Raw genomic sequence first — 14,114 nt, 5'->3', positions numbered from 1 at the left:
TATAATGCGTTATCTTACCAATGGTACTTTAAAATATGCAACCAAAAAATCATCATGATTGACTGCAGCCCAATTTAAAACTTTCTTTAATAAATCTTCGATATAAGCAACAACTGAATATTCTAAATTGTTCATACTGATTGAATTTATCATCCAAGATTTGATGACCTCTTCAAAGTTGCATTGTTCTTCACTAGAACAATTATTAAATTAAACAAAATTTTACAAGATATATTTTTTTAATATTATACCTTAACAATATAATTCCCATTCTTGAGATTGTAGCCGGTGAAGCATAACTCAGATCATCAGTTTCAAATATAAAATTAACGTTGTTACCAAATTGTATGCGCCACCCTGATGGTAACGTTAAAAGACGATTGTCATCCAAAACAGAATTTAAGGATTCTATCCATTCCGGATCTACATCTCCATCACAGATTACCCATGACCAAATATCTAATATCAATGAATGCATATCATTAACATTTTAATTATATACAATAACATACACCATAAATAATACCTGAAGATTGATTGGCTACTTGAAGACTTATTGTAGATATTACACCATCGTACCATTTTCGAGTATCGTTATCAATGTATCCTAATAGATCAGTACGAGTCATCGCTTTAGGACATATTACGTGTGTCGAAATACTTTTTCCCATGATTGTTAAAGCCTAAGAGAAACCAATACCCAAATTAATCTAGTCATACAATGTTTATATACTCAGAATGAAATACATGTTTGAGAATCGTTTGTAGGGAAGTTTTTCCACTACCAGGTGGACCTACGATGACAACACCCATGCGTTGTTTCAATTGATTGTAAAATTCAATACATTTTGAGATCTATAAAATTATATATTTATTAATATTCAAAATATATTCTTATATTGATTTAATACTAAATACCTGATTTTCATTTATGATAAAGTTATTCACTCTAAAACTCTCTTCTATGGCTTCTCTTAATTGGTTGTATGTAGTACCGTCATAAACAACATCAGGAAATACAATCTTTATGATACTTTCAAATCTAATCAAGCATAGTAAATAACGTCAATCAATCAAAGGAAATATTTATAATTTAAAGAAATTCTGACCTTTCGTTGTCCTCAAAGGTTAACTTTGATAGTATATTGAGTCGCAACGCTTGAACAACCAAAACAATCTGTTCTTTAACATCAGGATACTTCTTTAATTCTTGTATATAATCATTGAATAGTGATCCACAGCTACCGATGATGGTTTTTAAGGCTCTTAAGCCCCAATCGTAATGTATGGTATCAGATAGTAGGGATCTATAATTTAAATTATATTTTATTACATTAATGTAAATACAATAGGGTCCATAATTTACCTTTCATTTAAATGTAGTAAAATTATATAATTAAACCTCAGTCTTCTCTCAATCAATATAAGTTAAAAAAAGACAGATATAAAAGGTAACAACCCATCAATTTTTAAAAGCGTTATAAGATTCTCAGGGCTTTAAATTAGAATTCTGTAAAACACTGTACAACAAATTTACACTTTGAACGTTTGGAGGTTTACTAACACTACACCTTCCTCCAGGGATGTTTTTGGGTGGGAGGGAGGCATGTGAAGGCATTTGTCCCCCTTGAATTTGGGCAGAAAACTACATGGCATTTAATGAAATACTATAAATTATAATGAAAACAATACATTAAAAAAACGACCACTGACTAGCCAACTTTTGCCCCCCCCCTTCCCTCCAATAGTCATTACAAATTTAATATTATTATTATAAAATATAGTATACATCATAATAAATTAATTTTAAAATGTTTTTTTAGAAAATTTCGCTATAAAAAGAATTGTGTACTTTTTTTACAATTTTTTAATTATCAAAATTTTATTTTTTTATTATCAAGAAATGCTATAATTAGTTTTTTGCTAGCATTTATAGTTTTTATTATTACAGTAATGTAATTTGTGTTTCGCTAATAATACAAAATGTTCACAAAGATTTATTAATCTGATTTATACGTAACATTGTGAACTGGTTTATTATTTATAAGTTTTTTCTAACACTATTATTAAATAATAAAACTTACAGAATTATAATTATAAAATCGACAATAAGAAATAAATATTGTATAACAGCTCATGATTTTACAGGTTATTGAATCTTTGTGGCAAAAAACAGTAGTATCATTTTTAAAGCTAACTAAAAAAATTCAAACAATAAAAAATTACAAAAACAACAATAACAAAAAATGCATAGGCAAACAAACTACATAATTGAACTATATATACATTTACGATAACAAAATAGACATTTAAAAAAAACAGAACAATGATTATTTTTACTTTAAAAATGTTTGTTTAAGTAAAAAAATTAAATATTTTACTGTTATATAAATGTATTAGCAAACTATATTGATAAACGATATGAAAAAACTGCTGATTTTCAATTAGAATATATGTAAAAGGAGCATCGAACAAGAATTTGTTATCCAGGAGCTGCTTATCAAGTAAGTATCAAAAATACAATCATTACATATGGATAAAATAGAAAAAATAAGTATAAAATAACTCACTTAGCCATATCGAAACACATCACTAATTTTTCAGCCAACTTTTGTGAATTAGAATAACCGTGTGTAGCCAACAACGCAGAGGCTATGCTCACAGCATGTGGCTGCCACATGGCGCAAGGTCTTAAAAGTCGATTGATACCCTCTGGAAGATTTCTTCTACCTCCATAACTACCGCCAGCCGGATTCATTGTTACGAATATGCCACATCCAGGTGATACTGTAATCTATAACACATTAAACAATATACAATTGGATACAAATATATAAATAACATACCTCATTATCATTCAAGACTGCAGTTGTGGTGCTAATTGTACTTCCGATCGCTTCCAAAATTCCGCCAAACTCTTTTGTTATATCAAATAAAGTCTTTTCTTCTAGACGATTGAATTCGTCGAAGCAGCCCCATGCTCCGCTCATCGCTAAACCCGTCAATAAACGTCCCATTGTAAGTTTATCCATGCCCTAAAATATATTTTATATAAATATAAAATGACTTTCTTATTGAGCATTATAATATTGAGAGCCATTACCTCATCACAATTAAATACTAAAACCAATCTACCGAGTAGACCACCTAGCGCTTTTACAGATTCAGTTTTTCCGGTACCAGCCGGTCCAAATGGATTACCAGCTAAACCTAAGTGTAGTGCCTGAAATGTGCAATATATTTTAACTATTTTATTAATTTAGTATTTAAAAATTAACTCCAATAGCTTCCATTAAGAAATTACCTGAGTTAGTATCAAAAAGCATTGATCAGTCAATTGTGTGCGCACTAAAGAACCAGTATTAATACCTAAGTATTCATAAGTATAAGGTAACTTAGCGAGACCCATTCGAGCATATATAGAATTATTTTCTATGTAAAATCTATAATAAATTATGGAATAAATTAACATAATATAGGTATGGCAAAGAAACAAGCCGTTTTTGTAAAGGTTTGTTTTCAATTAAATTAAATTAAATTTCACAGGAACTCAAATGGTTAATAAAATTAACTGCATGCATCTCTTGTTTTTCTTTTTCTGTCCAAATGTATACCTTTCCAAAAACGTATATTTTTCTGCCGCACTCATAATTATATCATAGAAATGAATTATAATTAAATAGTATGTACTGGTCAATATCAAAACTTGAGAAAAATTATGAAAATTAACATGTATCTTAGAAAAAATTAGGAAACAACTCTTTAAAGTATATTATGAAATTGTACTATATTTCAATACAGAAACATGTATTGGCAAACACTTGCTTTTTCAAAATGTATATTAAAAAAAGGTGTATACAAATTTACACAAAAGACCGATGATCATAATATAAAGTTTATATATTATACATATCTTGCTTTGCAAACTCTAAATTTGTAATTCCTTTCTTACTAAATAATATTGATGAAGTACACGTACAAGACAACGAGTTTGATAACTAACATAAGAATTGTATACCTCATTTGCTTCTTCCATTGCCAATTATCAATTGAAACAACTCCATTTTCTATCAGCTCCTTTATGATGCCCAAGTAATGATAACATTGTAAAACAAGCGATTGCAACTTATGCTTATCTAAAATGCTCTTCTTTTCATAATTATCAGACTTCAAATATAAATTCAAGTCCTTGTCAACGCTCTCTTTGATCTCATGCAGGCTGTGCTTTGAGATGGACTTTTCGATCTTATCTGTATATTTGATACTTTGAACAAGACACAGCACCTGAGTCGGATGATTCAATAGATCGGTCTGCAGCTCTGATTGCAACAAACATTGTTTGATTGCTGTGTGCAATGATGCACGCATCTGTTCTTCTAATTGTTTCAACCATACCTACAATATATTAAAATATAATTACAATGAACAATTTCAGATAAGTTCAGAATTTTTACTTCGATTGGTGCATCTATATCAACGGGAGTGTCCAACATCAGTTTTTCATCAAATTGACCTTGTAGCGCTGTGATGCAAACAGCGTTTGGACCGAGATGCACACCAGTAGCACCAGGAAACAGTTTTTTAATATGTGTTTGCATGACGGATTCTTTATTCTGCGAAGTAAACTGAGCTTGTCCCAAGAGCTCCAAGAGATCGTCATCGCTCAAAAAGAAGAATCGAGGAAACACAGTACGCTTTTCCTTTAATTATAACAAAAATATGAAGAATAAAAAAAGAGAATAGATAAATAAGATTATATATCAAGAACACGTCAACTAAATATGTGAAAACCGCTTAATGTTTAATTTGTAAGAGCTAAAATAGTTTATACAAAAACCAAGTTGGTGTGACAAGTGTTGTTTCGACAATGCTTTTTATTTTTTATTCATTGTTTATATCAATGAACAACAATTTTGCATTTGCCCTTAATGCTGAATATTTGAACTTTAGATTATAATTATGAATTTTTAAAGTAGAAAATTTCTGCAGAAGTATTGATAAATTTTACCACAAAATTACTTTGTTGGAATTAAACTTGATAGCAATTTAATGCCACAAGGATTCAATATGTAGCCTAACTTATTTGCATCACTATAGGGGTATATGTCGGTGACTAATACCTGAAAGATCTGGGTTCATATCCGTTATGAGCCGTGTTTATAAATTTTCTTTTGTATCTGGGAGATCGAAATTAGTGATTATTATATAATTATATATAAAATCGACCATCACAGATTGTTTTCCCGGATTTTCCTAATCTTACTGATAAATATCGTATTGACATCTATTGATTGAAAGCTGTGATAATAATATATATTTATTAAAATTGATGTCAATGATTTAGACATAGATTTCAGTCTTGTATCTCACTACTAAGCAGTTACTGAGATTGTGTTAATCTACCCCATTGTATCGCATTGTGTTAACGCTTGTCATGATGCAAAGGAAGATTTTCAATAAAATAATATTTATCACTACACTGACAATTTTAGAAGTATTTTAATTTATATTGCATAAAAATCAACTCATAATTGTAATATCAAATCAGATTATCGAATCAAAAACTATTATCAAACTTTACAAAAATTAAACTTATCTAAAAAAAATATTTAAAATGTCGACACATTCTTGTCAAATCTTAAAAGTTACATCTTTAATAAAATTTAAACACCTCAATGTATTCTTCCAATGTATTTTGACACTGTATCAATTGATTTGTCAACGTCTCGAGTAGTGAATCAATCCCCGGATATCTCGTCAATACAGTGAGCCGCGAATCTGATTCCAAAGATCGCATGATGTGTTTGAAGTCTTTGTCTAATCTCGAGAAGGTCCCGCTGTTGATCTTACCTGCTTTGCTCAGATTATCTCCCGACAGAATCGGCTCCAGATACACCCATCTAAAATTAATCAAGCATGAAGGATCTCATTAACAAAATTAAAACGCAAAATGTAAGTTGATTATCATTTATTAAAAATAATTATAAAAAGCATTCAAGAATTTAAACGCATATAAATTAACATATATGCTCAACATACTTATAGATATCTATCATTTAATCGTAAATGGCACATCGTAAACTCCTAAAGAACACATTGTATAGTATAAATGCAAAATTCATATTCCTCATAACATGCTACATAAAATTTTTGTGAAATAGTTTTGTTAAAAATATATAGTTTTTATTTAATATACTAAAAAGCTCGATAGGTGGGTAAACTTTGGTTACAGACATCATATATCCACAAATGTTAACAATTACATAATAGAAAATGTATAATTAATTTATCTTAAATATATATATTTCTATATATAATATCTAAATATAAAACGATCCATTAGATTTATGTAAATATTACAATTCACAAACTTAAATCGTAATAAGAAAGAGGCACTATCAAGTAACTATAAACCGTTCTATAGAAATATGATAAACGAGAATAAATACATTCAGATATAATCGCACATTACAATTATCGATATCCAAATCATTCATTACAATGAAACTGTATTTTAAGCGATTTTGTATAAGAGTGGAAGTTCTGTAAACTATATGAGAAAATAAATCTTGTAATTTTAAAATTATTATCTTCCAAAAGTTATCAAAGAACTCTCAAAAGAGAGTATGCAAATCGGACATAAGTAACTTGAATTCGTCGTCACAATAAACGCAGCAATACAGACTTATAAATAATTTAATTACACCATCGATATTGCAATATCACTCGAACGATTTACAGGAATAGATCTTTGCATTCGATCCGTAATAATACTAGCAAAGTTTCGATCCGTCCGTCTAGACTCGGAACAAAGAAAACAGTCATTTCAACGTACGACGCAATTATTAAAACTAACACAAATACCTCGTTCGCAGCATATTGAACGTCAGAAACTAAACAATAAACTTTGGTCAGGAATCGAACAGTGGAATAAATCAACAATTCTGGCGATAATATTCAGATCTCTCAGAAATAATATCAGAGTAGTGCTTCACCTCCTCATGTAGCTTCTTGATTTGATCATCTAACGCATTAAGTTTAGTAGTATGGTTGTTGTAAAGATCTTCCATGGTGTGCAGCTGCTTCAGTTGGGCCTGCGCGTCTCCTGCGAGGTGAGTGGCGCGTTTCAGAAGGTTCTGAGCTCGCTCTCTGGAATCGGCCGACTTGCCGATCTTGTCCGTCAGAGAAGAATTAGCTAGAAGGTAATTTTGACGGAGTTCGCGAGCCTGCAGCTGAGCATTTTCGGCCTTGATAACTATGTTCTCGGTCTCATCTTTAATCTCTTTTCCGTTCTGTTCATTTATCAGAACTTTCTTTTCTAAATTTTTCAACCTCATCGATAGATCGTCAATCTGCCTGGAAGCTAAGAAGGAATATTCATTCGTCTGATTTAGATGTCTCTCGATGGGAGGTAGTTTTTTGACGGCTTCTATGTTGCTGGTAGCTTTGTCGATGGCCTCTCGAGCCAAAGCTTGCGCATCGGCCGCTTCATCTATGGCTCCTTTTATCTCTTTGGCCTTCTCCAACCTGGCAAGCGCATTCTCTTTAGCGTTCGAGGCTCTCTCTTTCAAATCTTTAGCGGATTCCAAATGTTGCTTGGTCTCGATTATGATCTTATCTATGTCCGTTATTTGGGAGGCGGTCATGTTCAGCTCTGCGGCCAGTGCCTTGACGGCGCTGTCCTCTTGAACAATCTTCATGTTCATGATTATATCCGCTAACAGCCTGACATCAGTGGGCGTCTTTCCAGAGTTTGCGAGGAAATACTTAAGGTCTCGCGAGAGACTAGCTATCTTCTGACTTGTCTCGTCAGTTTTATTCTTAGCAGCGATCGCAGCCTCGTAAGCTTCTTCCGAAGCTTCGTGAGCGGCAACAGTGTTTTGTTTCGCTAGCGTGATTGCTCGTAGCAAGTCGTCCGCTCTCGAGTTATAGTCGCGGACGAGGGCGTCCGTCTTATTGGCGTATTCGTAAGCTCGATCCGCCTTCGTCGATGCTCCTTTATCGCACGAAAAACCACCGCATTTGTTGCATCCGGCCCCGCCGCACAGCCCGCAGGGATCACCGGTGCTGCCGCACATTTTGTCGTTCAATTCGGGGATTTGAGATTCCAGATCAGAGAGTGCCTCCTGCAGATTGGAAAGGTTCTTATCGTTTTCTTTCTGGGTATTATTGAAGTTTTGATACTCCCTCTCGAGTAGCTGCTCAGTGGATTTGATATTTCGCTCCGTATCGCCCATGACTATCTGAGCAGCCTCGGCGTTCTCAGCTGCCGCTATGGCTCTTTGCTTGGCGATTCTAGTCAGGTTAAGGGCGCCCTCCAAGTTGGCTTCCTGCAATTTCGTTGCGTCATCGTCTAATTCTTTAATTTTATCCAGGAGCTTTTCATAGTTCGCGCGCAAATCGCTCAGAGAGTAGTTAGCGAGGTTCGAGTTCGCGACCACGTCGGTCAACGCGCGATTGAGATTCTCCACTATTGAAGCGGACTCGTTGAAGTTCTTCTCCGCCTCGATGACGCTTTGGTCGAATTCAACGATACGCTTATTACCCAGTTCGGTGTCGTCGACGACGTTGCGAATAGTCTTCAGGTGGCTCTCCATCTCTTCAAAGTCTCTCGTGTAAGCTCCAGTAGCACCGACTGTCTGAATCTTGCCCGCCTTGCTCACCGCTTCGGTCGTTTGATTGCGCAGTCCCGTCACGATGACGTCCCAATTGTCGAAGCATTCGCCACAGGCCGAGCAAGACTCCCCGAAGAAACCTCGAGCGCACACGTCGCATTTGTAACCACCCATTCCCGGCTTGCAAACGCACGCTCCTGTGTCGTGACGGCACTGCGTCTGCGCCGAACCCTCTTCGTCGCACTCACAAGAGAAACACTCAATATTAGGGTCACCCCAATAATCGGTTTGGCACTGGTCGCACCTCCTGCTGCCGAAGCCCTGTTTGCACTCACAGTTGCCTTCAAAAGGGTTGCACTGTGTCTTCGTGGAGCCGACGGAGTCGCAGTCGCAAGGGACGCAACCTTCTCCGCTGGCGATCTTCCAGTGGTTTTCCACGCACTCATCGCACCGCACCCCAATGACATTGGGGAAGCAGCTACATTGACCCGAGGAGCCGTCGCAGGATCCTGTTTGTAGATCAGTGCCCAAAATCTCGCAGTCACACTCGCGGCAGGTCTGCTCCGTTGCGTTACCATAGAAACCTTCACGACACGTATTGCATTGGTCGCCAGCCGTGTCGTAGAGGCACTTGAGGCACTTTCCGGTGCGCGCATCACAATTTCCGGGTGTGGACAAATCTACGTTCTTGCCGCAGTCGCACTTTCGACATGACCCGCCGGGAACCTCGGGGTTCCCGAAGTAGTTATCGCCGCAGACGTCGCAGCGGGGGCCTGCGTAGCCCTCGAGACACTCGCAGTATACGTCGTTGGTGAAAGGGTCCAAATTACACCTGGGAGCGAAAGAGTGGCCGGCCTCGGCGGAGCCCGGACAAGGGCAAGCTCGGCAGGGAATGTCACGCCCTAGTCTGGGATCGCCGTAGTGGCCGTCGGCACACCTCTCGCAGCGGTGGCCCACGGTCGAATCCCTGCAATCGACGCAGGCTCCGGTCCGTGAATCGCAGACGTCCGCGTGTCCATTGCACTCGCAGCGCTGGCAGTTCGGGAAGTTCCAATATCCTGGCTGGCACTCGTCACATTTTCTCCCGTAAGTGTTGGCCTTGCAACGGCACTGGCCGGAGCCAGCATCGCAGAAGTTGTCCAGAGATCCGATGTTGCTGCAGTCGCACGCTTTACAACCCTCGGGACCAAAACCGTAGGTACCCGGGGCGCATTTGTTGCAGCGCCTGCCGACCACGTACGGTTTGCACGGGCATCTTCCGCCGTACTCTCCGCACTTGTAGCTGACGGAGCCGGTCGGGTCGCACTCGCAGGACGTCGCACCGTTGAACACCAAGAAGCCGACGCTGGTTCTGAAATCGCGGCAAACGGCGGGAATCTCGACGTTGACGCCGTATAGCGCCGGATCGTCGCAGCCGGCCGTCTGGTAGTTTCGTCGCCATTTCAAAGTCTCCGCCGTGTCGTTGCCGAAGAAGGTCTCCGACGTGAGCTTGGGCACGAGCACGATCGAGTCGATGAGCAGTGACGCCCTGGGGTCGGGGACCTCGGGTCGCCGTCGCTCGAAGTTGACGGTCACCCTGTAGATCTTGCCTTCTTCGAGGCAGACGTTCGGAAGCGCGACAACGCTGCGCTCGTAGTGCGGGAACTCGACGGGACGCTTGTCATCCTCGGGCTTGGCGTTCGCGCAAGGCGAGTCAGGATCCGGAGGAAGGTCCGGGCGCTCGACGACGACAGTCGCCACTCGCCAATCACCCGGCGCCTGCGACTCGTAGCGCACTACAACGTCGTAGTCCATGCTCTTGCGCACATCGTCGACGGTGAACGACAGACTGTCTCCCTCGTAGACCTTCATGAAGCCGGGGCCGGTCCAGGAGTCCTCGCGACCTTCCCGGAAAGGCTCGCGCACCGTCGGTTGACAGTTGCTAGAGATGGAATTGTCGTCGGGGCCGAGATTGCATCCGGCATGCTCCGCCTCGTAGAGCATGCTGTCGAGCGAAGGTGCGAAATGATTAGGCGCGGGTTGCTCGCAACGGCGGCCCTGTACACCGGGCCTGCATCGACACTGGCCCGTCTCGTCGTCGCAGTGAGCATCGAGGGAGCCGCCGACGTCGCAGTCGCAGCGCTTGCAGCCGTCCTCGGACTCGCTCATGCCCCAGTAGTCGGGTAAGCAACGGTTGCAGTCCCTGCCGACGACGTTACGCTTGCAGGTGCACTCGCCGGTACGCGCGTCGCAGCCGCGGTCGTCGATGGTGCCGAGCGCGTTACATGTGCACGCCTTACAGCCCTCCGGATCGGCCTCGTCGAAGTTCCAGAATCCATTCTTGCACGAGTCGCATCGCCGACCCTCGACGTTTACCCTACAGCGGCAGCGGCCGGCCTCGAGCCCGTTCGCCAGATCGGTAACGGCGTCGCAAACGGCGTCGTCGATGGAGCCCCTCGGATCGCAGTCGCAGGGCTTGCACGCTTCGGGATCCTGCACGTCCAGCTCTGGATCCCTGTAGAAGTAGGGCTTGCAGAACTCGCAGTTGCGGCCCATCGTGTTGTGCGCGCAGTCGTCGCAGACGCCGCCGCTCACCTTGCCCGTGAGCTCGTAGACGGCCGGATCGAAACGACAGGAGGTGGCGTGGTTGTTGCAAGAGCAGCGCTGGCAGGCATTGCTCACCTTGCCGATAGCCGGCTTCCACGGTAGGTCGTTATAGAAGTCCTCGCATAGCTCGCAGTTGAGGCCCTTGGTGTTGTGCGTGCACTCGCAGCGACCGTGCACCATGTCGGTCTTCGACTCTACGCCAGGCAGCGGCAGGCAGCGCGACGCGTGACCGTAACACGAGCACGAGCCGCGCACGGTCATGTCGGTGATGGCGTAGTAGTATTTCTCCTTAATCTCTGCGCGGTCGTCGAGCAGATTGTCGCCGAGCGTGTGTAGCTTGGTAAAGTTGACGCGCAGGTTGGTCATCTTCAGCAGGTTCTGCACCTCCTGGGAGTAGGGGTTCTCGACTTTGACGTTGGGAGTGAGGACGCGGAAGATGATCTCACCATCTGAAGACGGATTGACCGCGGAATATCTAGTTTCGCAAACGACGTCAGCGAGAGTCTGCGGCGTGGTCTTCGAAACGCCCGGGAAAGACTCATCGCAATCGTGGGCGAAGTAGCGGTACACCCGCCAGGTCTTTCCGAAATCAAACGAGCGCTCGACGAGCATCGCGGCGGGCCGGAAAGTCTTGAAAACGACCACCAAGTGAGTGAAGTGGAACTCGGCTTCGAGATCCAGCTGCACAGTGACGTTCTCGACGCCGTTGCTGGACTGCCACCAAGATCGGGTGCGCGTGCCGGGGTGATAGCGGTACACGACGTGAGCTATGCGATGGTTTCGGGCGAGGTCGTTTTCGAATTGGGGTCTCGAGTCGCACCAGAAGCACTTCTTGCGATCTTCGAGATGGGACACGATGCAATAACGCTCTTGTTGACGCATGCCGCAAGTCGAGGAAGCCGTAAGTTTATCTTCGCGACCGATGAGCAAGTTTCCGGTGGCGGGGTAGCACGATCGTTTTTCGCATGGATGGGGGCGCCGCATCAGAGGATTTCTCGCGGAAGCGCGCGCCCTCGCATCGCGGCCGACTTCGACGCCGGCCGCGGTCGCGAGCGCGACCAACAGCACGACCAGGCCCGCCGACCGCCGCATCGTCACTGGCGCTCCGAGCGGCCGCGCTCGCTCTCGTCAGACTACAGCCAGGGCCGAATTCGACGTGCCGACTTAAAAGCTCGAATGTAAAAAACCGACAAATACGCGTCTATTTGTTATTTAAAAATTATACACAACCAGCATTCCAAATAAACATAAAAGCAAATAATTAAATCACAGGTTCCCAATCGATAGATCACGAAAGTTTTTCAATGGGTACGCGTAAACACGTCAACAGCTTAATTTTATTGATTAAAATATATAAACAATTTAAAAAAATTAAAATAATTTTTTTTTTATTATTTTTACCGTTTACAAATAAAATATTTTTTATTTCCCTTATTATCTCAACATTATTTACTAAAAAATTTCAGTTTGAAGAAAAAAATCACAAAATATTCGCGCTGCACGGCAAAACCCGCAACTGTGATCCACTTTAACTCAAAGACAGCAAAGTATTTAAATTATTATTCTATTGATAAATTATATTTATTTGGTGATTGCATTAGACGCTTAATAAACAGTTTAAATAATTATGTTTTGCAAATGTTAAAGCAATAGAAATAACGCTCAAGTTAAGCATGTATATAAGTAGAAGAGCTATTTATCGGTAAAATATTTTAAAATTTGCTGCGCGACCAAATACACCTCTACATCTTCTTAAGGAAATAGTTATTTATCTAAACAAATATTACGAATACAAACGTAGCAATCAGTGCTTCTAGCCGGAACTGAACTGAAAATCGGAAAACCGAAACTGAAAAATATCGGTCAGAGCACGCAGTCAGAAAAAAAATGCAGGCTGTGTAATATTTGAAAATTTTTTGGAACAAATTATAATTTAAAAAAAATCAATTTCAATCACAAATGAATAAGTACAGTCATCTATTTAATAGTGTAACATCAGATAAAATGTAGACAATTTAGAAGATTATTTGAGAAGTAAAGAATAGATTTCCTATTTCTACAGATATGGACATTGAATTAATATTGAATAACTTTAACCATAAACAAAGTTTAGACAGAAAAAAACATATTTTAGAATTTTGGGAGGAAAATAAAAATACATATCCTCATTTATACAAAATTTCAATGGTGGTTTTAGGAGCTCCAGCAACATAAGTTAGTGTTAAAATGGCTTTCTCTGCCTTAAAGTTTATTTTGCGAGACAATCGAAATAATTTAAATGAAAATACATTGGAAGATATGTAAATAATTTGAGAAAACTTTCATATTTGTTATTATAAATAAATACACCTAAGAATCGTGTATACTTCAACCGTGAATATAAGAATTTGCTTTGTTTATATATGTTTCGTTGAATAACTTATATTATTATCTTATATTATATACTTATTGTTCTAATTATTATACCTTTGATTAATTATTTATAATATATTATTGTAGCAATTAATATAGTTTGTTCATAAACAATATAATAAATAAAATGTTTTAAAATATGGTAAAAAAATAATTTTAAATACAAATAAAAACGTTTAAAAAATAATCACACAGTAAAAACCGATATTTATTACGGAACGAAAACCGGAACCGAACCGATAATATATTTTTAATTGATCCGAAACGAAAACTGGAATGAAAATATAACCGTTCGATGCCCTGGTGCAGTATATTACTACTAATATTGTACAGTACAGAAAACTATTTTTATCTTATTAAATTTAGACTACATTTAAGCAGTGGTGAACCGTGCATATGGGCTGCGGGGCTGCAGGCCTTGTAGTATATAATTAATGTGCATGTTTTAATTACTTTTATGTATGTAACTTAATCAACTTAACTAAGGCACCAGTCCACCAC

At 39.7% G+C, this 14,114-nt stretch overlaps 2 protein-coding genes across 3 annotated transcripts in view; both read right to left on the bottom strand.

Moving 5' to 3' along the window:
- Window positions 1-14,114, bottom strand: part of btv (dynein cytoplasmic heavy chain beethoven) — a 38,752-nt gene that overhangs the window by 11,676 nt on the left and 12,962 nt on the right. The window contains exons 16-28 of one of the 2 annotated variants that reach the window (XM_088190045.1): window positions 5,672-5,900; window positions 4,455-4,700; window positions 4,019-4,395; window positions 3,305-3,443; window positions 3,104-3,223; window positions 2,847-3,035; window positions 2,571-2,794; window positions 1,110-1,307; window positions 919-1,042; window positions 748-855; window positions 527-683; window positions 252-459; window positions 19-193 (exon numbers count right to left, since the gene is read on the bottom strand). In XM_088190045.1, the coding sequence (XP_088046171.1) occupies window positions 19-193; window positions 252-459; window positions 527-683; window positions 748-855; window positions 919-1,042; window positions 1,110-1,307; window positions 2,571-2,794; window positions 2,847-3,035; window positions 3,104-3,223; window positions 3,305-3,443; window positions 4,019-4,395; window positions 4,455-4,700; window positions 5,672-5,900 (2,494 nt within the window). Of the gene's footprint in view, window positions 1-18; window positions 194-251; window positions 460-526; window positions 684-747; window positions 856-918; window positions 1,043-1,109; window positions 1,308-2,570; window positions 2,795-2,846; window positions 3,036-3,103; window positions 3,224-3,304; window positions 3,444-4,018; window positions 4,396-4,454; window positions 4,701-5,671; window positions 5,901-14,114 lie in introns of those variants that run through there. The other variant, XM_088190054.1, reaches the window with a different exon arrangement.
- Window positions 5,952-12,300, bottom strand: LanB1 (laminin subunit beta-1). Its single transcript, XM_088190068.1, has one exon. The coding sequence runs from the start codon at window positions 12,291-12,293 to the stop codon at window positions 6,936-6,938; it is 5,358 nt and encodes a 1,785-aa protein (XP_088046194.1). The 5' UTR covers window positions 12,294-12,300; the 3' UTR covers window positions 5,952-6,935.

The sequence above is a fragment of the Plectrocnemia conspersa genome, unplaced genomic scaffold (assembly GCF_051122295.1).
Source record: "Plectrocnemia conspersa isolate PC_06_02 unplaced genomic scaffold, ASM5112229v1 ptg000001l, whole genome shotgun sequence".
Classification (NCBI taxonomy): domain Eukaryota; kingdom Metazoa; phylum Arthropoda; class Insecta; order Trichoptera; family Polycentropodidae; genus Plectrocnemia; species Plectrocnemia conspersa.
This window is presented reverse-complemented; position numbering and strand designations above follow the sequence as displayed.